Source organism: Mus caroli, unplaced genomic scaffold (genome assembly GCF_978045245.1).
Source record: "Mus caroli unplaced genomic scaffold, Mus_caroli_1 scaffold_19, whole genome shotgun sequence".
Taxonomy (NCBI): Eukaryota; Metazoa; Chordata; class Mammalia; order Rodentia; family Muridae; genus Mus; species Mus caroli.
In genome coordinates, this window is record NW_028227274.1 from 87,735,215 (window position 1) to 87,761,677 (window position 26,463).

General features: G+C 36.8%; 1 protein-coding gene across 1 annotated transcript in view; it reads right to left on the minus strand.

Annotated features, from left to right (window-relative positions):
* Positions 1-24,111, minus strand: part of Dok6 (docking protein 6) — a 456,129-nt gene extending 432,018 nt beyond the window's left edge. The window contains exon 1 of the mRNA XM_021150966.2: positions 23,665-24,111. Coding sequence (XP_021006625.1) covers positions 23,665-23,730 — 66 coding nt within the window. The 5' untranslated portion in view covers positions 23,731-24,111. The remainder of the gene's footprint in view (positions 1-23,664) is intronic.
* Between the last annotated feature and the right edge of the window lie 2,352 nt (positions 24,112-26,463).

A 26,463-nucleotide genomic window follows, 5' to 3' on the forward strand; every position in this document is an offset into this window, starting at 1 on the left:
TCTACAATTAGAATTGAAAACTACTACAGAGAATAGCTTCTTAAATAAGACATAAAAATGCAAGTCAAAAAAAGAACCCATAAATGTGCTTTTGTTAATGTGTAGAACATTAGTACTACACTTCATAATAAAGTTTAAAGGCAAACCCTAATAAGATCAGACAACAGTAACATCTGTGACAAAGAAAGACTAGTATTCAAAATATAGATACAACTTCTGTGAGCATTGAGGTGGTTAAGGATTTATTTATTTATTTATTTATTTATTTTTACAATCCAGATTCTATTGCCCTTCTGGTTGACCCTGCTACTGTTCCACATCCCATACCTCCTCCCCACCTGCATCTTCATGAGGATGTCCCTACCCTCCCACCTCCCACCCCACCAGACCTCTAAACTCCCTGGGGCCTCCAGTCTCTTGAGGGTTAGGTACATCTTCTCTGACTAAACTCAGACCTAGCAGTCCTCTGCTGTATACGTGTTGGGTTTTTAAAACACAAGCATAAAGACCTGTAGAACCTAAAAGCCAAGTAAGACTTAGACCTTCTATAATCCCACCTTTAGGGAGGCACATAGAATGGTCTCTAGAGCTTTCCAGACAAATAGTTTTAGTGCTCAGGTGAACTCCAGATTCATGGAGAGATCTAGTCTCAAAATATGAAGTGATAAGAAATAGAGAAGAAAGTCAGATGTGATCTTAAGTATCCATACTTGTGTGCAAACCTACATGTATGCACCCACATATACACATTAATATGAATGCCTTCATAACACACACATACTACACACATAGTAATGAATCTATAAACTCACAAGACCAGGCCAGAGCTCTTTTATTAAGTTAAAACCACATCCCAGTGAGTATGATTTTGCAAGCTGAAATCATATAATGCCCATGAATGAAAGGTGACTTATTCATAGAAAATCAGGTAACATGATTATTGAAATAAAAAAGAACTAGGTATCTTCACATTTGTAAACTCTCCCTAAAACTCTGCTGCATGATTTTATCAAGAGGTTCAAATAGGTTTACAAGTTTAAGTGTTTTCCTGCTTTTAAAACAACAACAACAAAATTAAATAATTAGATAGAAAAAGAAAGCAAAAAAGAAAGCAGAAAAAAACTGAAAAAGAGTACTGAACAATGTTTGTAAATGTGGATAGTTTATAAACAAAGCTTTATAATTTTCTCTCATTTCCAGTATATTTAAAGTATCATAACAGAAAACTAAGTGCAACAATGGTGGGCATTGTGGACAGCTTTGCCTGGCCACTTTAATTTTAATTAGTACTTGAGATAATGAGAAATTGTGGGAAATGTTAAGAGCAGAAAAAGAATTACAAGTTTCTAAATTAAATTTAGAAAATTAGTCTTGCCAGATGTATAAAGGTAACTCAAAAGACAGTTAAAAACAAAACAGTTAAAGTCATGGCAACTGGCAACTCCTGAACATTTAAGCTAGAGATGTCTAATGCTTCTCTGGGAAAAAATTGAGGGTTCTGAATTCAATGTACAGCCCCTTGGAAACATAAAATGACTGGATGCAGTGAGATAAAGGAAAGTCCAGCTCCCCCTCCTAGTTGTAAGACCAAAGAGTTTTAAAAGGGGAGATGAGACTAACTACTATTATCTACTTACATAAGAAATGGTTCCTGATTCAAGTTGATAATGCATTGTATTTAGAGTGACTGTAACAAGGAGTACTGAGCAGGAATTACTTCACAGAAAGTTGGGCATGCAAAGCTGGAAATTGAAAGTGTATGTATCAAAAGATGGCCTAGTCGGCCATCACTGGAAAGAGAGGTCCATTGGACATGCAAACTTTATATGCCCCAGTACAAGGGAACGCCAGGGCCAAAAAGTGGGAGTGGGTGGGTAGGGGAGTGTCGGGGGGAGGGTATGGGGGACTTTTTGGATAGCATTGGAAATGTAAATGAGGAAAATACCTAATAAAAAATTTAAAAAAAAAGAAAGTTGTTAGGTTTTCATGAGTTTGTAAGCTTTCTGATGTTTCTATCATTGTTGATATACAGCTTTAACTCAGGATGGTCTGATAGGATGTAGGGAGTTATTTCAATTTTCATGTATCTATTGAGACTGGCTTTGTGGCTGAGTATGTGGTCAGTTTTGGAAAGTTCCACGAGGTGCAGAGAAGAAGGTGCATCCTTTTGTGTTTGAGTGAAATGTTATGTAAATATGTTAGGCCCAGTCAGAGGACACCAGGAAAACAAGGCTTTCCAAATCAACTGAGTAAAAATCATATGAACTAACAGACTGAAGCAGCTGGCATGGCTCTGCACCTGCTCCTCTGAGTACATAGTATAGCTTTCAGTCTAGTATTTTTATGTGAATGAGTGGTCTGATCCTTGTTCCTTCTCCTAAGGTATTTTTCTTTTTGTTGTTGGACCTTGGCCAACTCTGATGTGATGGGTTTTGTTTTAGCTTAATATACTTTCTTTTCTGTGTTTACTGTTATCTCTTAGAAGCCTGTTCTCTTCTAATTCAAGACAGAAAGTGCTGGATCCTGATGGGAGTGTAGGTGGAGAGGAACTAGGAGTACAGGAGGAGGAACTGTAATTAGGGTATATTGTATGACAAGAGAATCTATGTTTAATAAAAGGGGAAAAGAAAACAATAAAATCTTTATTAGGCAAAAGAGTGGAAAAGTGTGAACAAAAACTAAAGTGCCTACTTTATGTTTTATGGTGTGAGAACAAAACTATCAGAAACTAAATAAATAAAAATCTCAGAACTAAAGGATCCTTAGGAATATAGAGAGTGGTTTTCTTTTTCTTTGTTTTTTGTTTTGTTTGTTTGTTTGTTTTCGAGACAGGGTTTCTCTGCATAGTCCTGGTTGTCCTGGAAATTCGCCTGCCTGTGCCTCCCAAGCACTGGGATCAAAGGTGTGCGCCACCATGCCAGGTTTGAGAGTGGTTTTCAAGAGGAGACCAGTGGGGGCATTATTACAATAGTTCCAAAGGAGGACTCCTGGACACTTAGGGCTATGTGCTCACTGGGTACCAGCATCAGAAGAAAAACCCCTAGAGGGCTATTGGAAGATAACATACAAGTAAAGGCTTCCTACATGATACTGTGCTTCTGGAGGATGCTACTAACTAATAGAGGTGACATTCAACAATATTTGTGAATAACTGAACAGTGTTAATCAGACAAATCCTGTAGCCCCACTATTCCAGTTGAGGATGCCTGGAAGTCTCAGGCTAAGGTGAAATCAAGATTTATCATGCTGACAACTTTCACACAGAGTCTATGAACCCCCTTTTTTTCAGGTATGGATCCATGAGAATACGATTGTCACAGTAATATGTCACCAACACTGTTACTCAAAGCAGAGAGAATTTATGTTTGAATGATCCAATATAGAACATTCCAAATTGGTGATACTGCTTAATTGTGGTAAGCCAAATTAGTGTCTGCTATTTTGAAATTTCAATAGCAAAACGTTAGAGGAAACTGAGTGTTCCATGTCTATGATATGCTGCCATTTGTAATTTGACATTTATAAATGGGATATAGACCTAAAATGTCAGTAGAATCCCCAAAATGTTTCTCTCTCTTAGGTTTTTCCTCTGTACTCTATTCTGATCTCTGAAAAGATACAAATACTTGAGCTGTGGCTCACATCATATCAACAATCATGAAACAAAGGGTTTTCTGAAGCAAAAATATGTGAACATTGCTTTAGAGACAAAAATACTATAGTCATCAAAATAAAGGGGAGATTGAAAAAGTCTTGTAAGTTATAAAATAGGATGCTAAAAAATGAAAGGACACCTATTTTATAACTATACTTTTTCTTAAAGGACTACTTCTATAAAGTGTTTGCATGTATTAAGAATAAAACAAAGAGCTATTTCTTATCTGTATGACAGTTAGCAATATAAATATCATCAACTTGCCATTGGTGAATGAAATAAATAACACTGGTAGTAATAAAGAAATCTGAGGAATCACATTAGGAATTGAGGCACCTGTCTTCATGTGTTGGAACTCATAAACTACACTTAAAGAACCTACAGCAATAGGAAGTACAAGATATTCTGATGAAATCAGATTATACTCTAAAGAACCATCTTCAGGGCTCTCTAGGAATCCTTGGTATTCAGAGTGGACTATATCTCCATGCAATGTGTGCAACGGTCACCACAGGCACTCTGATACCAAACCAGGAGTCAGTGTAGAAGAACTGATACTTCTGAATCAATATGTGATCTTTCCTGTCTGAGATTCACTGTCTTCCTACATAACATTAAAATGTTAAATGTCAAGCTGGTACAACCACTCTGGAAATCCATCTGGCAGTTCCTCAGAAAATTGGACATAGTTTAACCGGAAGATCCAGCAATACCTCTCCTGGACATATACCCAGAAGATGTTCCAACTTGCAATAAGGGCACATGCACCATTATGTTCATAGCAGCCTTATTTATAATAACCAGAAGCTGGAAATAACCCAGATGCCCCCCAACAGAAGAATGGATACAGAAAATGTGGTTCATTTACACAATGGAGTACTACTCAGCTATTAAAAACAATGAATTCATGAAATTCTTAGGCAAATGGATGAACCTGGAGGATATCATCCTGAGTGAGGTAACCCAGTCACAAAAGAACGCACATGAAATGCACTAGCTGATAAGTGGTTATTAGCCCAGAAACTTAGAATACCCAAGATACAATTTGTAAAACACATGAAACTCAAGAAGAAGGAAGACCAAAGTGTAGATACTTCGTTCCTTCTTAGAATGGGGAACAAAATACCCATGGAAGGAGTTACAGAGACAAAGTTCAGAGCAGAGCATGAAGGAACAACCATCCAGAGACTGCCCCACTTAGGGGTCTATTCCATAAACAACCACCAAACCCAGACACTAGGCAAATGCCAACAAGAGCCTGCTGACAGGCGCCTGATATAGCTGTCTCCTGTGAGGCTCTACCAGTGCCTGGAAAATATAGAAGTGGATGCTCACAGTCATCCATTAGACAGAGAATGAAGTCCCCAATGAAGAAGCCAAGAGAAAGTACCCAGGGAGCTGAAGAGGTCTGAAGCCCCATAGGAGGAACATCAATATGAAATAACCAGTACCCAGAGTTCCTTGGAACTATACCATCAATCAAAGAAAACACATGTTGGAACTTGTGGCTCTAGCTGTATATGTAGCAGAGGATGTCCTAGTTGGTCATCAATGGGAGGAGAGGCCCTTGGTCCTGTGAAGGCTCCATGCCCCAGTATAGGAGAATGCCAGCACCAGGAATGGGAGTGGGTGGGTTAGGGAGCAGGGGGAAGGGGGAGGGGATAGAATATTTTTGGAAGGGAAATTAGGAAAGGGGATAACATTTGAAATGTAAATTTAAAAAATCTAAAAATAAAACATAAAAAATAAAAATAAATGTTAAATGGTATGTCCATGCGATAGCATTTGATATGGTGGTGTTAGGCAGCATTTAAAACCATGTGCTGAGTTGTAAAGTAAACAGAACTTAAAAATCTACTTTCGAATCCTTACAGATAGTTCAACTCATTGTAAAGCTTACTGCAAGATTTCAATTTTTAAAGATTTATTTTTAAATTGTTTACATGAATGTGTGTGTACTTGCTCATGTTTATATGCACCATATGTGTGCAGTTGCTCATAGAGGCTGGAAGAGTATGTTTCGTGGTAATAAGCCACTATATACCAGGTACTAGAAACTGACCAGTCTTTTGCAAGAGAAGTAAGCACTATTAAACTCCTGAGTCATCTCCCCAGCTGAAAGATCTTAGTTTACATACTATTTGAAATTTTATGGTAAAACCTAAAAGTAAATAAGTATATAGAAGAATCAAAATAACAGCTGAAGCAAAGATAGCTCAATATAAGGTAAACATCTAAAGCTAATGTCCCAGAGTCTAATGGAGTTTTAAATTTAGGTAATTTCTTCCTTCAAAATCTGTTCCCTCCTTTCTTTATAAAGGGTCAATGCATATTTTTGTTCATTTGTTCTTGATTTCTTCTTAATAAAGCTAATCTTTCTGCTTCTGGGGAAATTTTAAAATGGCTATTATTAATTTATAAAATGTAATTTATGAACAATTAAGCAGTAAGTAGCTCCTTTTAGCTAAGGTGTGGCATTTTCTAGTCAACTTTTCTCCATACTACACTACATTCCCTGAAAATTCTCTAAGAATGGCTGTCATAATTTATTGGGTTTATATAAAACATAAAACTATCAAGTATCAAAATAAAAGATTTTTTCTTTAGAAATAAAATAGAGCAAGATATTCTCCCAAATTCATAAAGAAACACTAAACTTACCAACATTCAATAAAAACATGGGCAGTGTTCTAGGCAATTTATACCCTTCCAGCAATCTAACTAAAATCACAGTTTATCTAATGCTTTAAAACTCTGAAATAGTTAATGAGACCAAAGAAAAATATAGAGTAGTATGATCTTAGAGGACTTCAACTAAGGCTGAAATAATATGGACAAAACCAAAACCACATTCATATCCTAGTCTCTGTAACTGTAACTATTTGGGCATTCACTGTGCACAGAGCTCATTATCATATTACCTTCCGAGTACAAATATGTATCCCATGAACCCAGAGAAAAAGAAAGGTGAGGTGTTAGATGAGATAGATGAGACAGTCTGGTGAGGTTAAGATTTGATTACTTTGTTAAACATAAAACATGTTAACATGAAATGTTAAAACAGTTCTTACCATGCTTCTTATGTGGTTTAGGCTAAATTTCTTAGAAAATTAAGGTAGAAGATGGAGACTCTTCATTAACAACAACAACAACAACAAAAGAGCCATGTTTATGTCCAATTCTGTTATGTCGCAAGGTGTTCTAGTTTGCTTTGCACTGCTGTGATAAACAAATGTCATGACCCATAGCAACTTGGGAAGCAAAGGGTTCAGCTTCCCAAGGTTACAGCTTAGAGCCCATCATTAATTTAAATCAAGACAGGAGGTCAGCAAAAGGAACCTGGAAGCAGAGATCATGGAGGAAGATCATTGCTTACAAGCTTCTTTTCCTTGTCTTGCTCAGACATACAGCTCAGGGACATGTACCAAAGGTTGGCACTGCCCTCTGTAGATTGGACCCTCCTGCTTGAATACATGAATTGATAATCAAGAAATGCCTCATAAACATCCCCATTGGTAATTCTTTTAGCCACTGGCCATCTGCAGACACGTGCATGCACACAAACATTCTCTCTCTCTCTCTCTCTCTCCCTCTCCCTCCCTCTCTCTCTCTCTCATTTTAAAAATCCAAATACATAAGAAACTCAAATAACAATAAAATGAAAACAAATACCCCACTTATATAGAAAATTCTCATAACAGTTAACAATTCATGACATGTAATAGAAAATACTAATGACACATTGACATTGCTTCACATGTATTAGAAAGATTAATACCAAAAAGATGGAAGATGATAAGTACCAATGAGGCTAAAGATACAAAGCAACCTTAGTAAATTCTTGGTAGTGAAGAACATAAGGATACTATGACAAAAGAATATTTTAATCATGATATTGACAAAAGAACTCCATCATACATCACTCTCACTATAAGATATACATCCAAAGGAAAGAACATCACGTGTCAAGGAGACATTCGGTATTCCCGTGTTCTTTGAGGCCTCATCTCAATAGAGTATATCAACCTCAGTATCAATTAATGGAAAATATGTGAATGAAACAACAATATTGAATAGTCTTTTAAAAGTATTAAATGAGAAACAGAGATAAACATGGATGGTGGTATTGTATAAGAAAGAAGCCAGGAACAGGCAAACATTGCCTGGTCTCAGATGTACAATCTAAGAGTTAAACTCACTGATAGGAAATTAGTAGTTGCCAGAGTTTGAAGAGTAAAGAGAGTAGAAATCATTGGTCAAGGTACACAAAATTACATTTATGTGTTAAACATAAGCTGGACAGACGAAACTACAGCTTGTGGAATCTGTGTGATACTTTTGCCTGGCTGCTTAAAACTTCCCTCAAAGAGAAATTATTTAATGTTTTCTATACACACTCAAATGTGAGGTGATATGTGAAGTGATAGAAGTGCTAATTAGCTCGATGGTGGTAATCATTTTATATTGTATACATGTATCAAAACATCACCTTACTTAGCTTGAATACACACAATTATTGCTGATTATAACTCAAACTAAAATACTGTTTTATAGAAAACTCTGAATTGTTTTCTAGACAGATATCTGAACCATTTCAAATTCCCACTAGCAGTGTCTGTGAAGGCCAGTTTTGTTGCCTTCTTGATGGTGTTTGATGACATCATTGCTTTTTATTTTAGTTTTACCAACTGGTATTTAGTCGTTCATCATGGTTGGAAATTCAACCTCATAATGGTTAATGATAGTAAATGTCAAATGTCTGTTCATCAATTTGCTATAAATATTTATTTTTGTCTTTTTAAAAATTTCATTCTATCACTGGGAGGTCTTGCAAAGATTATATGCCCCAGTACAGAGCAATGCCAGGGCCAGGAAGCAGGAGTGGGTAGGTTGGGGAGTAGGGCAGGGGGAGTGTATAGGGGACTTTTGGGATAGCATTTGAGATGTAAATGAAGAAAATATCTAATAAAAATTGTTTACAAAAAGGAACAAAAAAGAAAAAAATTTTCATTCATGTTTTCACTTTCATGTATGAATATTGTATTTACATTATTTCCCTCCTCCCTCCAGATTTTCCTATGATCATCTGTTCCCTCTAAAACTTATGTCTTCATTCTACTTAATTATTATTTTACATATATATGCATATGAATAAATAAATATGTAAATACAACCTGCTAAGTTCACTCAATGTTGCTTGTATGTATATGTTTTTAAGTCTGACTGCTTGACATTTGATAACCAATTAGAGGGCTTGTCCCTGGTGAAAGCTAATTCTTCTTCTCTCAGCAGGCATTAATTAAATGTAGCTCTCCATCTAAGGGTGAGCATTCTGAGATCTCTCCCCTCTTCATTGGCATGTCAACTGTTGTCATTGTTTAGGTCTTTTTTAGGCAATCATATTGCTGAGATTCCATAGATATAGAAGACATAATCACAAAGCAGAAATACTTGTCCTCTGGAACTTTCAATTCCTGTAGCCCCTCTTCTAAGGTGTTTTTTGAGCCTTAGACATAGAGGTTGTATTATAGTCATAGATCAATTGGTGTGGGACATCCTCGGCTCAGATGTTCTTTGCAGTGTGCTACAAAAAGAAGCTTATTTGGTGAGGGTGAGACCTACAATTATTGTGGGCGTAAAAATATGTATTAAGCATGCAGTTAGAGATTTTACTGGTTTTGATAAGTGTAGAGGAATTTTAATCCAGCAGTGTGGTTGCTCTAGGAAGGGATCACATCCAAAAATATGATTTGTCTGGAATGCAGATACACCTTGGATTACAGTATGATCTTGCTGAAATTACAGACACACCCTTAGTACACAAGTTTAATGCTTAACAATAAAAGTAAGGTTAGTTTGTAGAGGAAGCAGCCACATTGAAAGTGACATCTAATTAAGGGGAATACAATGTGACAAGGAAGAGAAATATTTGACAGAATGAGTCAGACATAGGATAGCCCAATTTGCATGAGAATAGCAGAGGAAAAGAAGCTACTTAACATCAAGATAGAAAAAGGTGTGGTGTTATATATGATAGGAGGTGTGTGTGTGTGTGTGTGTGTGTGTGTGTGTGTTTGTGTGTCAGTTTTACAATTTTATTCGGACAGATTTACAGAAATGGGTTACAGGGAAAACAAGCTAGACACAGATGAAGACAGAATGAATCAGAAATGAGAAGGAGTCAGAAGATTACAACATATTGCCAAAGTTAGTATGAGGCCAGACAGAGCAATTCAGTCAGAAGCTAAGAGAAACTGGATTGAATCAGCCTGGAAGATTAGATTGTATAGAGGCTAGAGGCTTCCAGTTTCAAGGATGGTTTTGTGTGTCAACTTGACACAAGCTGGAATTATCAGAGGAAGGGGCTTCCCTTGAGGAAATGTCTCCATGAGATCCAGCTGTAAGGCATTTTCTCAATTAATGATCAAGGGCGGGAGAGCCCATTGTGGGTGGCCCCATTCCCGGGCTGGTAGTCCTGGGTTCTATAAGAAAGCAAGCTGATCGAGCCAGGAGAAGCAATACAGTAATCAGTACTCCTCCATGGTCTCTGCAACAGCTCCTGCCTCCAAGTCCTTCCCCTGTCCGAATTCCTGTTCTGACTTCCTTTGGTGATGAATAGCAATGTGGTAGTGTAAGCTGAATAAACCCTTTCTTCCCCAACTTGCTTCTTGGTCATGGTGTTTTGTGCAGAAATACAAACCCTGACTAAGACACAGGCCTAGGCCAAGGGACAGTTAGAACACATAAGGAAATGTTCTTGGCTCAACCCAAGCCAGATATTCACATAGCTTGGGCACAGCTCTCATCTCATCACTTCATCTGAGGAAATAAAAGTCACATTTACAGAGAAGTGGCAGCATTAGATTATCTTCTAGGTTACATGGCCTAACCAACCATGTGTAGTGGGTCATGTTACCAGTGTCACACAAGAATTCCCTCATTCTGAGCAGGCCATACGTCCAATTTGATTATATTTCAATAGAATTTTTTGGAAGTGGGGAATTGGGTTTTTGTCAAAGAAAGGACATTGGTAAACATTTCTGCATTTCAATGTCAGTCTCTTTATGATCATACTAGAACCCTTCAAACTACAAATGTTTTATTTTTGATGGAATGAATTTATCAAGTTGTCCTTTGATGGATCTTACTTTGGCATGATGTAAGATCTTCTTATTTGTCCTACTTTCCAGTAATTTCTTCCATGATTTTATGAGATGTTTCATAGTTTTAAACTTCACACATAAATATGTGGTCTCTTACAAGTTTTCAAGTGTTAAATTTTGATGTTGATCTTCACAGTTTGTTTATGTATGTTCAATCACAGCAACAGCACAATTGAACAGGTATCTGTCTATTCATCATTAAACTGTCCTTGAACCTTGTCAGAAATATGAATTTGTGTGAGAATTTCTCCTTTTCTGAAGTTCTGGAAGCTTAAACTAGAGCTTCAAACATTTTTATTAATAATATAATACTAGTGTTTGTTTATATCAAAGCTTTTATGTATCTCCTTGAATGAACACAATTTTAGTAATTGTGTTTTTAGACTTTAATAAGAGCAAGTACTGTGTGCAGGGGAAAATACTTTCTAATGAACAAATCTTTCTAGGAAAATTAGTTAATATTCATGGCTCAAAATACTATTTTAATATATTGTTTCTAAAATTTGAGTTTCCTGTAATAATGTCATCTAGTCATTTCTATGCATTTGTTGCAAGAAACAAAATATGTCCCTGTAAACAGAAAGGAATTTCTTAGATTTCACATTATTTTTAATTAGAAATGTCTAGATTATAAAATGTTAATAAGACTAAGCAAAAGCAGATGACTACAATAGCTTTCAAGTCATTTGATCATGATTTTGTCTTTTGACAGTAGCAACAATGAGCCATATTGCTTCTATAATACCTTTGTATAAACAAATTGATATGAGGAAATGCTTGTTTTGTTTCCACTGTTAAAACTTTCTTTTGTTTTTAACTCAAAAGCGTCCCTGGGTTCATATGACTGATAAATTCCAGCTTAAGTTCTCATGCCCTAGCTACAAAGTAAATAAGGCAACAGTACAATTGGAGTTCCTTTTTCCATACTGCAAAGCATGCTTCCTCATCTACCATCCACATCTCTAATATTAAGAGTACTCACCAACAAGCCAGAGACTTCCTTTTTGTTCTGGTTTCTTCATTGTTTAACAATGACTCCAGACCCTAGCATCACATGGAAAACACCTGGAGAAAAAACTTATTTGTGCTTAGATGCCAGTCCACTTCTATGAGAAAGGATCAGGCATCTAAGGATAAAGAATAAAGCTTTATAGTTAAGCAGAATATGTAATCAAGACTTTTTAAACTTAAAACGTATATAACTAAGTACAGTGTAAGTAAAAACTAAAATGTAGCTTTATGTTGGAACATATTTCATGAACGAAGAGCTATTCTGAGACTTTGTGAGAAAACTTCAAGTAAACAAGACCAGAGTCTTTTAATCTCTGTTCCTTTGTTACGTGATTTGTTTTTAGAATGTGCTTTTGTGCCCCTCCCAGGTGTAGTAGATAGGAGTGAGCTTGCTTCAGATTATTTATTACAGCTGTATATTGTTATTTGTCTATATGTCTCTATGGAACAACATGTTTATGCCACATGTGGCTTATCCTTGTGATTGTATACTTTGCTCTGGTGAAAAATGCTCTGCATAAAGTTGGTGATTTCATGAGTTTAGTCTGCTTAAGTTTTAGACCCTGCTCTCCCAGGTTCACTCTGCTAGCAAGAGTTGTAACAGGGTTAGTCTTGTTCTGAGTTCCAAATTATTCTTGAGTTATATGTATTCCATTTTGTTCTCACACTTAGTAGATCATGTTTATGCTAAACATGAATAAGCATTATAATACATTTGCTTAGAGGACATATCTGGTCAATGCTGAAACATTCCTCTGTGTGTGATAGTACAGAAAACATTAGAAAAATGATAGATAGTTTAAAAAACATTGGTTCTAGGTCATTAAATTACTCAGGGAAATATGTTTATATTTGCTGGAAAGTCAAACTACAATAAGATATGTTTGTCAATGTAACTTCAATTATGTAAAATGTACTTTTATTCTATTTTTTGCTATATATGAAAAATTCCCAGATTTCTAGAAAACAAAGCTAAATATAACATTTCATTTTTTATCACTTTAAAATGATAGTGATTTGGAAATTTATATCAATAGTCTACCTATTTGCTTTATAAAATAAGGAATAGTTCAAAGATGCAACAATGTATAATAAAATTTTTCCTAGTGCCCTTCTAAAGCATTTTATGAATATTTCTGAACCTATAACAGTGGTAGGAAAAATGTTGTTTAATAGTTTTCATGTCACTGTATTCACAGGCTATTTGAAAATAGATACATTATTATACTTAATAGTTTTATATCACTGTTTAATATGTGTAGAATTATGTATATATATGCATGTACCCATAAAGATATACACATGCATACATTTTAAATGATAGTGAATAGTCAGACAAAGACAATACTATTTTTACAATTAAAAGTTAACAAAAATTATACTAGATGTTATATTGATATATATAATTATATCTACAGTAATTCCTATTTTTAAACTTATACATGTAAGACAACTTTTTAATTAAAAAGAAGAAAAAATTTAAAATATTAAATATCTCTGCATCACTATCTGACCCTTAAAATCAATAAGACAAATATAAACAAGCAGAGCATATGTTTTAGATAAACACATGACACAGTGCAGGGCTTAATATGTTTAAGAACTTAGGCTTCATTGTTATATCACTTGCTGTGTGATTACATCACTAAGTACTACCTATTGATTTCTCAGATCTCAGTAAACTAGTATAATTTCTCAACAGATTTTTTAAAATAAACCCACTTTCATTCAAATTTATGTGAATGTAATAGTTTATTTAATCTCCTTAAAGAAAAGGTCATATCCATAAACAGATTAAGTGTGTTAGTTTTCTATTGCTGTGATAAAATATTATGGTCAAAGCAACTTATCAAAGAAAGCATTTAATTGGGTTTCTTGTTTCAAAGTTAGAGTTCATGATCATGGTGTGAAGCAAGAGCAGCAAGTGGCCAGAGAACCACCTGAGAGTCCATATCCCACAAGCATGAGGCAGAGAGATGACACTAGAAATAAAGGAAAGGTTTGGAGTCTCAAAGCTACCAGATTGTGACACACATCCTCCAACAAAGCCACATCTCCTAATATTTCCTAAACACTTAAACCAGCTGAGAATCGATACTCAAACATACGAGGCTACGTTATCTTTCTTTTACAGATTACAACATTCTTGTCCCATACTTCTATAGGCTCTTGGGCATATCATCACGCAAAATACATTTAGCCCAACTTCAAAACTCTCCATAATCTTTCACAATCTCAATACTGTTTTAAAGCCTAAAGTCTGAGACTCAAGGCAATATCTTAATTGAAATTCCCTGTAACATTAAAAAGCAAATTACACATTTCCAACTTGCAATGGCACAGAATGTACATCACCATTTAAAAAGAGAGGAGTGGCAGAAGAGCAGGAATACTAGAAACTCAAGAACCAAAGCAAGATCAAAATCTAGCAGGGAAAACTTCAAACCTGGTAGTTCCATCCAGCTAGCCCTATCACTCCAGCTTCTTTGCCTACAATATAAATTTCTTTGGCTGGTTTGACCTCCTGCATACAGCCCTCTTTGGTAAATACCCCATTCCTCTTAGAGATTTTATGCATTTACAGCCCTACCACATGTTGTGTATCCTCAGCAGCTATCCTTAACTGTTGAGAGAGATTCCAAAAGCCTTTTATTAGCACATTCTTCATGATACTAAAGGCAGAACCCCATGAATGATACAAATTTGAAGCCAACTTCTAAAAAACCCTGCCACCATTGAACTACATTTTCAGCAGCTCTAATTCAGTGTTGCTTTTTAGGAGCATACAGTTCCTCGGGCCTTTCCTTTTTCCAAGTTGGAACCTTAGCTCATCACACCCTTTATTCCATTTAAAATCAGGTCTTCTCTCAGTCTTCTTTTTTCTTTCAGCACAAGCCATGGTTCCAATATTAAATTTGCTTATGTTCTTTTTGCTTCAAATTTTACATTTTGTATTTCTTTTTGCCCCATTTTCTCATTTATATTGTAGAGTTGCATAAAAATGATTACTAATAACCACACAACAGACCCAATATTAGACTGCTCTACCAAATAAATTAGTCCATTACTTTTGAAATTAGCCTCAGGCAAAGTCTTCTGGCAGAGGAATAGAGTAGCCACTTCACCCCTCCCCCACAAAATATCACAAGAACAATCTATAGCTCAGTGGTCAATATTCTTCACCTATGAAACTTCTTGAGAAAATTACTAGGATGGCCCATTAAGCTCTGCTGACAATGTTCAACCACACTCCTACTCCAAAGTTCCCAACTCTTCACATTTCTCCACTAAAAACAGCATGGTTAGGGTCTTCAAAGCAATAGACCACTTCCTATTACCAACTTCTGTATTCGTTTCTTTTCTATTGCTGTGATGAGCCACCATTGTTAAGGAAACTTGAAAATGACAATATGTAATTTTGCTTTTTGTGTTAGGGTGTTAAAATTCATGGTGGCTAGAAGGAATGGTGCAGGCAATAGGAGCAGCAGCCAAGGTCTCACATCTCACAGGCAAGAGGCAGAGGAAGTACACTGGGAAGGATGTTAGGTTCTTAAAGCCCCAAAACTTTCTCCAGTGATACACATCCTCCAACAAATTTATACCTCCTAATACTTTCCAAACAGTTTCACCAATTTGGAACCAAGCATATGAGCATTTGAGCCTATAGAAGAAAGACATACTTGTTCAAATTTCCACATGATAAATATACATTTAAATATATTTTAAGTGTTTCAAACTCCACTCTGACACTAACAATTGATATGGGACCTTTCATAGCTTATTTGAAAGGATAAACTAGCCAAATGTGAAACCATGAACAATGCATATTGACTTGTGGCAGTGCCAAGTGGTGGCCTTAAAAAAATATGCTGACACCATTGCATACACTAGCAAGATTTTGCTGAAAGGACCCAAATATAGCTGTCTCTTGTAAGACGATGCCGGGGCCTAGCAAACACAGGAGTGGATGTTCACAGTCAGCTATTGGATGTATCACAGGGCTCCCTATGCAGAAGCTAGAGAAAGTACCCAAGGAGCTAAAGGGATCTGCAACCCTATTGTCAGAACAACATGATGTACTAACCAGAACCCTGGAGCTCTTGTCTCTAGCTGCATATGTATCGAAAGATGGCCTAGTCCGCCATCATTGGAAAGAGAGGCCCATTGGACTTGCAAACTTTATATGCCCCAATATAGGGGAATGCCAGGGCCAAAAGAATGGGAATGGGTGGGTAGGGAAGTGGGGGGCGCTATGGGGGACTTTTGGGATAGCATTGGAAATGTAACTGAGGAAAATATGTAATAAAAATATTAAAAATTAAAAACAAAAAAAATATTTCTAAAAAGCCTTTTAGTGTGGTATAAGTTCTTTCTCTACTGTTTTCTTTAGTTGCAACCCAAATAAGTTTGAGTGTTGTAAATGAAAATGGTAGCTATATACCAGTTGAGCAATGAGAAAAAAAAAGTATTTGTTTTGGTAGCTCAGTTGGTAGAGTTCTAGCTGTGAAAGCTTGAGGACCTGAGTTGAGATGCCCAGAAACTATGGGAAATCTGAGTAGTGGCGTGCAGTTGCAGTTTTAGAGCTGTGGTGTGGCACAAAATAGGGTGCCTAGATCTCATTCACCAGCCAGATAACTGGTCCAGTAAGAGAGCTTGTTTCAAAGTTGCAACACTCACACATACACAAAACTGTATTTTAACTGAAAATGTATTTATTTTGGTGAGTACACATGAATATGTTGTGTTTGAGGTTTGGAGCAAGATGTCAACTATTTATAAAGTAAACACAATGCTGAAATTGAAGTTAAAACCTTGTTTTCAATGTAGCAAACCCACAAATACAGCATGAGTTTCTATAACTCTAATTGACACATTTTGCTTCTTTAAGATTTTAGTTCATAAGTAAAATAGGAATAAAAATGAAGCATACTGACAAAAATACTATTGGAAGAATTACATAAGATATTTGAGAACTTTTTATAAACTGAAAAATGCAGCACACACAAAACACAGCCTGACTGAATTCTGTATTATTATGTTTTAGATTAACATGAGCTCTGATGTATTTGTGTTCTCAGTAATTGTACTAGTAGGTTTTTAACGCAGTATTTTATATTGAATTCAGTAAAACTAGGAGAGAAAATACTTTGCACATGCTCAAAAATTATGGCCACTATTAATGAGTCCAAACATTGTGGAATAAAACAATAATTCAACATATATCTTCTGTTTCCAACAAAACACCATACATCATTCAATTTGATGGGCAGACATAATAGTCTTATAGCAAATTTGTGTAAAAATAAATGACCAAATATCTAAAAACCTAGCTAGTAAGGCTTTATATGGAAAGTTAATAAAAACATCCTCAGTCTAAAATCCGTGGTCTTTGTGGGTAAAATTATAAGAGTGCAAAGGAAAGAAAAGATAAGAAAAGGAAATGAAAGAAAAGAAAGGAGTTTGGATGGAGGAAACTGTGTGGGAGATGGGTTGGGGATATAAATACAGACAGGTTCAGGATCAGGTGTGGGGAGGTATAGAAGAGATAGCCAGATAGACATGTATTCTTTATCTTTGACCACTTTAGATAAAAATTCAGCTATATATCTAGGGCTATTTCTCTCTCTCTCTCTCTCTCTCTCTCTCTCTCTCTCTGTGTGTGTGTGTGTGTGTGTGTATGTACATGCATTTGTGAGTTTCACTTCCACATTTCTAAAATTCAATGTCTATATAATATGCTCATATATACATTAAGATTAAAAACCTAAAAATATTTAATTTTATGATAGATGCCATTTTCTAAGTTTATGTCTTATTTAATGTATAAGAATTAGATAGAATATATATATGATCTTTCTCTACTTTGAAATTTAGAAAAAGTTAAGTGCACACATACACTAATACAGAAATAATTTCCACTGTGTACATACTGTTATATATAATATAATATTTACATATATATATATATATATGGTGTGCATAAACATGGAAAAATCTCCAACAAATATCATAAATAATTGGAAATTTTAATATATTCTAAATCTGTATTTAATGAGAAAGAATCAGTTATAAATAAACATGAGTATCATGGATCCATTTCTGAAGCAATGTTCAAGACACACAACAGTATGAATACAAATTTAAACATAACAAATAATATTTATATATCTTAAACACACTGAGTATTCACATCTATAATTACGTTTTTGAATGTTCATTCTTTTTAAGTTTCTGATAGTCAAGGTCATTTTTCTGTAGATTATGTCTTAAATTTATCTGTTTCATTTAATCCTTAGCACATTGCTAAAGTATGTTATACAGAATACACCCTCTCTTTAAAAGGCAGTTTTAGTGATTCAAAATATCTACTAAATATTACTTTCCCTAATAAACAAAACTCTGACTCCTATGTTTTCCTGTTTGATTGATGAGTAAGTGTCTATAAGAGCACTAGCCTTCACACCTGTCTCTTATGAAATAACTATACTCTTCCATCTCTTATCAGAGAAAAACCTTATAATAGAGAGAGAGCCTCATGTTCAGAGAATGTAAAACAAGAGTTATTAAGCCAGGAATATATGTCTCAAGGTTTTAATTTTAAAAAGAGAAATTCCAGGAGGTAGATGAATTCAGTTTGTTGTTGTACAAAATAAAAACACTGTGCCTACACTCACTGTAATAAACCATCATGTACTAAAGGTTTTAACTGTGTTTTCCCATATTCTGTCTTCCCCCAAAACCAAACTTGGTGACTCTAGTTGAGCCAATGTGCTGAGTAATACAAAAGCGTTAATTATACATAGTGCTGGCTTAATACAACCTGGCTGTGTATGTGTGTGATACACACACACAATTACACAAGTCGATGTACGTCATTTGATGAACTGTATGGACTGAGTACCCACTTGATTATTTATTGTGTATAGTTGTACAAGCACACACTAAAATATACCAAGATACATTTTTTTCGTACTTCCATGTACAAATGTGAATCAGTAACTGGGCTTTGAAGGATGCATAGAAATCCAATTCTAAATAAAATACTATATGCTGGTGTATAATGTACTTAAGAAAGAGTTGTCTATATGTTTTATATTGCTCATGAAATGCTTGGGACATAAAGTGTTTCATATTTGATACATACATAATGGTAAGATTACACATGCATAATGGTAAGATCATTCCAAATTTAACCTGATCACTCATTTGCCGTTTTATATATAATTTTTAAGTTTATTTTAAGTGTCGGGGTGTAGAGCATATTACCACTTGCATGACTGATGCCTCTACAGAGGAAAATAGGGGTATTCACTAGTTCTGAAGTTACAGACTATTGTGAGCCTCTCTGTGAGTACTGAGAATTGAACCTAGGTTTTATAGAAGAGTAATTAAACATTATTATACATTCTCTCCAGTCCCTACATATACATTATTTACAAATACTCTAGAGCAGATTTATATAGTACTTTTAGAATGCCTGCTTTTTTGAAGAATACTAATCACATGAAATAATATGGAATCTTTCACTTGTGGCTATGACGTTGTCACTTAAAATTTCATATTTTGGATATTTTTTTGTTTTATGGTAATTTATGATTAGGGATCCTCTATGGAATTTAATTTTTTTTTGACAAAAATAACGTGATGTCTGGATTTAGAATTAGTAAAATCATCAGTCTTAACTTTGTTCAGTCATGCTTGTGGTAAATGATATTGTTACATTTTGCTGTATTTATTTTGATAGATGTGTCAATAATTAAGATATCCAGTCACTAATGATTTTGGTGACTGGTTTCTCAGTTTACTCCTAATCAAGAAGAAATTGACTATTTTGTAATATGTACCTTGATAATCTGTCAGAGTTCAGAAAAAAATTGGCAATCAAGGCTAAGATATAGATAGATAGATAGATAGATAGATAGATAGATAGATAGATGATAGATAGATAGATGATAGATAGACATAGATATAGATAGATAGATAGATACCACTCATTAGCATGGTTTTATCTTTATTATTGTTTTCCAGTAATCTATCTTATGAATTATAGCAATTGTTCAGTAGAAAATAAATAGAGGAATGAGACAGTTCTACAAATATGAGAGTGTTGTCAAAGATCAGACACACATTCATAAGAATATGGAAGTGTTGTTAAAGATCATACACACACATTCATAAAACAATGAAATGTTTGTACAGAATTTAAATAAAGTACTATAACATTTATTTATATACTAAATTCACATTTATAAATTTTACCTATAAAATTCAGTGCTTTAACAAGCATTTTAAAAGAAACATGGTGAAGGTTGGGGAAACACTCATATTTATTTCTCAAAACAATGTTTATGTTTTGGGAATGTAACTCAATTAGTAAAATTCTAGTTTGATATCATGGGACTCTGGATCCTGGGCATTTCATAGCAGTATATACTAGTAATTGTAACACTCTGGAGGTGGAGGCTGGAGTATCAGAGGTTCAAGACCATCCTCAGTTATAATGCTAGTTTGAGGCGAAAAACAAGAACTCCTTCACAAAATAAAATGATAATAATTAATAATAATTAATATTTCTAAGTGAAAAAAAAGATTGTTGATGAATCAAGACAAATCTCAAAGCTGACTCAATATTTCTTTATAAAGGATTGTCCACATAAGTATACTATCTAAAAAAGAACATGGAAAGCCACTCAGCAACTATAACCTGGAACCAACATACACAAGGAGCAAAACAACAACAACAACAACAACAACAGCAACAACACTTCAGTCTTTCCCTCAACCTAGTGCTAAGCCCTCATTTAGAGAAGTATAAAGGGTATGACAAATATTTCATTAAGAAATGTGTTCTTAGCCGGGCAATGGTGGTGCACACCTTTACTCCCAGCACTTGGGAGGCAGAGGCAGGCGGATTTCTGAGGTCAGCCTGGTCTACCTAGTAAGTTCCAGGACACCCATGGCTATACAGAGAAACCCTGTTTTGAAAAACGAGAGAGAGAGAGAGAGAGAGAGAGAGAGAGAGAGAGAGAGAGAGAGAGAGAGAAAGAGGAAGAGGAGAAGAGAAGAGAAGAGAAGAGAAGAGAAGAGAAGAGAAGAAAAGAAAAGAAAAGAAAAGAAAAGAAAAGAAAAGAAAAGAAAAGAAAAGAAAAGAAGTGTTCTTATGCCACAGGTATGCAGTATGCAACTGGCCACCTACATTGAGTAGTTTTCAAAAGGATTTTATAAAATTTGACTCCTGTATGACTTCTTATAATTTATCAAATATCAGGACAAATTCAATTACAATTATTTATATGTTGAAATAGAGTGCTCATTATGAACCACATAAAGAGCATTATATATCACTAGAGTTTCCGTGGAAGATTGTGTAGTTTGGGGTGCATAAATTAGAAACATATACCATTACCGGTGAAAATAAATATCAATGATTATCCAAATTTTATTTCTATGAATTTTGGCATGATGATATGTTTAAATTCTTAAGTATATGCACTGATTTAGTTACTTAAGGTTTTACTATTTCATGGTACAATATCAAGCTTTGCCACTTCAACTTATCCTTCTGAATTTAAGACTATCCTGACAATAAATACATATTATGAAGATTCTTTAATAAATTTTGTTTTCTAAAATGGTTAAGAATATATAAAAATAAAAGGTTTCAGACATTAGATGAAACCTTTCATATTCTTCACACAGAGAAGTAGAAGATAAAAATAATTTGTACATAGTTCCACTTTTAATGTTTATAAAGAAGTCAGTTTAAATAGTTGGTTTTGCAAAAGATTCTTTGCTCTAAATATACTTGAGCACACATGGTTAGATGGAAATGGTGTTCTAGAGAAACATCTCACAGGCTTTTAATGCATAGTTACCTTGGAGGCAGTTGGTGGACTTTCCATAGACTTTTTTGTGTAAGTAGGCTATATATCCAGGATTTATAGTATAGAATCCTAGGTATCATAAATGGAAGAAGGGGATAAACCCTGGGAACTCTTCTATGGAGAAAAATCCCTAGTTATTGGCTCCAATTTTCTTGACTGAGAGAAGAAACAAATTTCACTGAGATGGAAAGAGGGTCTTAATTCTTCCATTAGTTTATACGTTTGGAAGATTCAGATAAAACTTCAGTTTAATAGGAATGAAGATATAGGTATGTAATAAGAACCATGTCAGAGCAGCGGGAGTCAAAGGCCGAGTAAAGAAGACTCCAGTCCATCAGGACTTATACCTAGCCTTTCTTGGCTGTCAGATGTGGGGTTCACAGATAGCATCTCTGTGAAGAGCAACTGGCTCCTTGGATAACTGCTGGTTTTCACCGGGCTATCCCCTGTCTTTAGGGGGAAACATGAGGCATGATCTTCTTTCTATCCAAGAAAAGCCCTTCAAACCTTGTCTCTCCCTTCCTTTAGCAGGTGAGGAGCTGAGGTGGGGGATGGAAGCTAAGGTTGTTAACTTTGTTTTCCTAACTAGTTTTTCATTTCTTGTTTGTTAAGCTTCCTTGATTTAGTAATCTGCTTAAGTTTGACAGGGAATCACTATGTCCTTTGGTCCTGTCTGCCTTCAGTGAGAATGCCAACAGAGACAACATAAGAGGCAGTTAGCTGGCTCCATCACTTGCCTCCAGCAAAGGTTCATAAACCATTTCAGAATTTTAGGATAATCTCCCTAAGATTCCCCCTTTCTATGCATAAGTTTACCACCACTATCCTTCCCTTCTTTCCTTTCCTTTCTACAAGTTGCAGAGTTCACTCATCCAATAGAAAAATCCGGGAACTTTCCACCTCCTAGCTAGGATTCTAGATAGAAAGTCTCAGGGTAGGAACTTGTGAACTCAAGAAGGCAGAAACAATAGGCAAACCCTCTCCTGTACATTGAGTTGAATTTCCCTCTCCTCTTGTGGCCAGGTGAACGGTCAGTTGTGGACTTGGAGATGCCTCCTGCAAGTTCATCCGCTCTCATTCATATCTATCAGATCTGGACAGCTCCTCCCCAGATGTCGGCCCATCCTTTCCTGTTCATTCCATCTATATCCCAGGTCTTTTCAGGACAGTCCCTTTTAAAATGCCGATCGAATCGCCAAAGAAGTTTTTTTCTTTCCTCTCACCTCCTGGCGAAGGTCTATACTGTTATCTCCCAAGTTAGACCAAATATCTCTCAAGAAGAAAGTAAGATTCCATAAACTTTGCCTCCACAGACTTTTCTGCAACCGTGGGCGAGAGAGTACACCAACGCACACTTGCCTACACACTGGGACAAATACACATGTCCAGGAAAACAGTGGGTGAGGCAGCCAGACTGTGGGCAACTATTAAGGGCACGTTAAAGTCCCTGCTGTAGCCAAAAGGGATGCGCTGCGCTGATGAGGCATCAAAGGAGAATTTCGAATCGGGCTTGGAGAAAGAAGACCTAAAAATGGTGAATCTAAACACACAGAGAAAGACACCTTTTACACCTGCTGTCAGCACTCGGCAGTTCTCCCCAGAGTCACACACTTTTGAGAGAAATCGTTGTAGGTTACACCAAATGTAATAAATCTCTATGGCTCATATATCTTTGGAACTGACAATCCCTGTGTTCTACTGGACTTCTCGCTGTGGTCACCATGAGCCCAGCGCACTTGAGGATAGGGACCTAGGCGCTCCAGAGCCCTCACCTTGGTGTGCAGAGCACCTCAGGCAGGTGCCAAGCTCTGGTCGGGTCAAGCAACAAGCGGACTATCTGGGCAAGGCAGGTTGCTCTGGTACCCGCGCGGGTCACCTCTCCCCGCCCCCATCCCCAGCAGCCCTCCTGGTCGCAGGAGCAAAGAAGGAGAAAGCCGAGTTAACCACTCACCCCTAGCTTCCTGCTGCGGATTTTCACGTAGCCCTGCTTGACTATGTCGTTAAAGTTGGAGGCCATGGCCAGAGCGGTCGGGTTCCTCTGCTGGGCGATTCGCTTCTCGCAGTCGACAACCGCTGTCCGCCGCCCGGTCCACGCAGGTCTCGCATCCAGCCGGCCGCCGCCAGCAGTCGCGCCGCCGCTTATTTCTCCCCAGGCTCCTGCTGGCGCGGACCCGGGGTCGATGGCTGGGCCGCCACACACGGAGACAGGGGATCCGGGCCCGGAACTGCTCAGCAGCACCAGCACCTCGCGACCCGTCGTCACCTTCGCCCCCGGCCACAAGCGGAGCACCGCGACCCGCGCCACCGCCAGTTGTGCCCCCCCTCCGCGCCGCCGCCCCCGGCAGCACCCACAGGCTGGCGCCTCACTCGGCGGCGCACAGCTGGCCGGAGCGCACCATCGCGGCTCCCCGGCGCGGAGGAGGGGGAGGGACGGCGGGGCGGGCCGTTGCGCCCGATCGGCTCCCTCCCCCTTGCCCGCGGGGTGGCAGGGCTGGAGGATGCTGGCAAGATGCACTTCATCACTCTCTTCTTGGGCAAGGATCTTCGCCTGCCACCCGCGCCTAGGATATGGCTCCCACAGTAGCCCTGTGCTGGCACCACTCGCCCAGGCTTGGATTCCTAAGGACAAGGCTCCTCATTCCACTGTTGTTAATCTGGCCTTCCCAAACTGGGCAGTGTGGACAGAGCAGTGAGGGAGAGACTTCACAGGTTCGCAAGAGGCAAAGAAGAGCGAGACAATTGTTTATTTCAGAGATGGTGTCTACAATACATTTTTTAGCTCTAGGCACACGTGGCCTTTCCCGGTCTTTGCCCTGTTGGGAAGTGTACATCGAAGCCCTTCCTGGTGCACACACAAAGAGACCAACCCTGCGCATGTGTCTAATCCTCAGGCTGCTGGAGTCAGAAGGAATCCTGGAGGCAGCAGGTCGCAGATGTCCTCTACAGAAAAGGCTGTGGTGCCTGGATTGACAATTACATTTTGGTTAACTAGGGCTCAATGTACTACTGGCATTTCATCTATTCAGGAAATAAAAGGCAGAACGGTGCTCCATGAATGTGCTGAAATGTTCAACTTGTAAAAAAAAAAAAAAAAAAAAAAACAAAGGAGTGAACTTTCTCCTCTTAATCTACGAAAACATACTAATATATATAATAGACAGAATTTTAAAGTTCCATTGTTTTAGATGGTTCAAGGAAAAGGAGCGTTGAATATTGGCTGGCAGAAATTTATGGATTTTTAACTATAGTAAAGAATATTTACAGCTTAAGAAGCTACGGAGGTTGATAGTTAAGAAAAAAAATGTACAAAGACTGCTTCATTTGTGAGGAATTCATATTTAATGGATCTTCATAAGACCACATTTAATTCTGCTTACTTCACAAGAAGTATTTTTCTAGGTTCTCATTTAAATGGTCTTATCTCTATATGCATCATAATTACTTAAGAAAGGTACAAAGCTACATTTGATGGGAGAAAAAAATAATGAAAGCCTTGAGAAGAAGGTTACATGCCCTTCATTCTCAGCCAAAAGGGCAGCTTTAAATGATACAGGGGAGATGCTGGTCCCAGCCTTACCAAGAGGTCCTATTTCAATCAGTACCCAAGAGGTAACCCTAACATACCTCAGCAGTATACATCCAGTCTATTTCATTCATGGGGTGAGTCTCCTCCCCTCTATTCATCTTTTACCCCTCCCATCATGCAAGCAAACTGCAATATAGCAGGGTAAATGTTTAAAATAGCCTGACAAATCCCAATCAGTTATCACTGTGAAAGGAGATCAATTCTGGTCTCCCTGGAAAATTCACCTCTGCTTATTAACCTCTGTGGTTATCTCCTTTAAAACTAGGGGCATTCTTTTTCTCCACTTATTTTCACATATTTCATTTCATTTTTAAAAATGCTCCAAAGAGTTCCTCATATTAACAAATGAATTATTTCATGTGATCCTCTTTGCAACAACAAATATTAAGTGAAACATACTCCCCATTTATCAAGAAAAACAATGAGGCTCAAAAATGCTCTGTGGCTGGACAAAAATTTCAAGGTTGGAGTAGACAATAACTTACATGATCATAAACTCTTTCATTTACAAACCTGAGTATCAGTTGTTTTATTCATTGTTGAGACAAAGCAAAGGTCACCATGATAGGGAAAGCAGGGCAGCAGTCATTCAATGATGACAGTTGTTCAACACTCAACCCAGTCACTTGAATAGGGAGGGAAGGATGATGGTACTCAACCTGCTTCTTTTTGTTTTTCTCTGATCTAGGGCTCCAGCCCATATTCCCAGTGTATCTTCCTGTCTCTGGAAACAATTCCACAGGCATGCTCCAAGTTATATCTTCTAAGTAATTCTAAATCTATTCAATTGATGGCAAAAATTAACCATCACAATCTATTTTTATAGAAGTCCAAGACTCTCTCAGCAATCATTTCAGAGCTTAATAATATTCAGTTTGATTAAGTAACCACAACTAGTAAGGAGTATTTACTCATCATCTATAATCACACTAAGCAAGGTGTTTATAACAGCCTTGATTATAAGATGAGCTGATTTGTAAAAATATCTTTATATTTACCTATTTATTATTTATTTGTGGAGGGTCAACTGCATGCCTCATTTGAATTTGTGAAAGTCAGAGGACAACTTTATGGATTTATTTCTCTCCTTCTTTAATGCAAGATATGAAGATGGAATCGGGTCATGAGTTTTGGTGGCAAGTGCCTTTACCCACTGAGCCATCT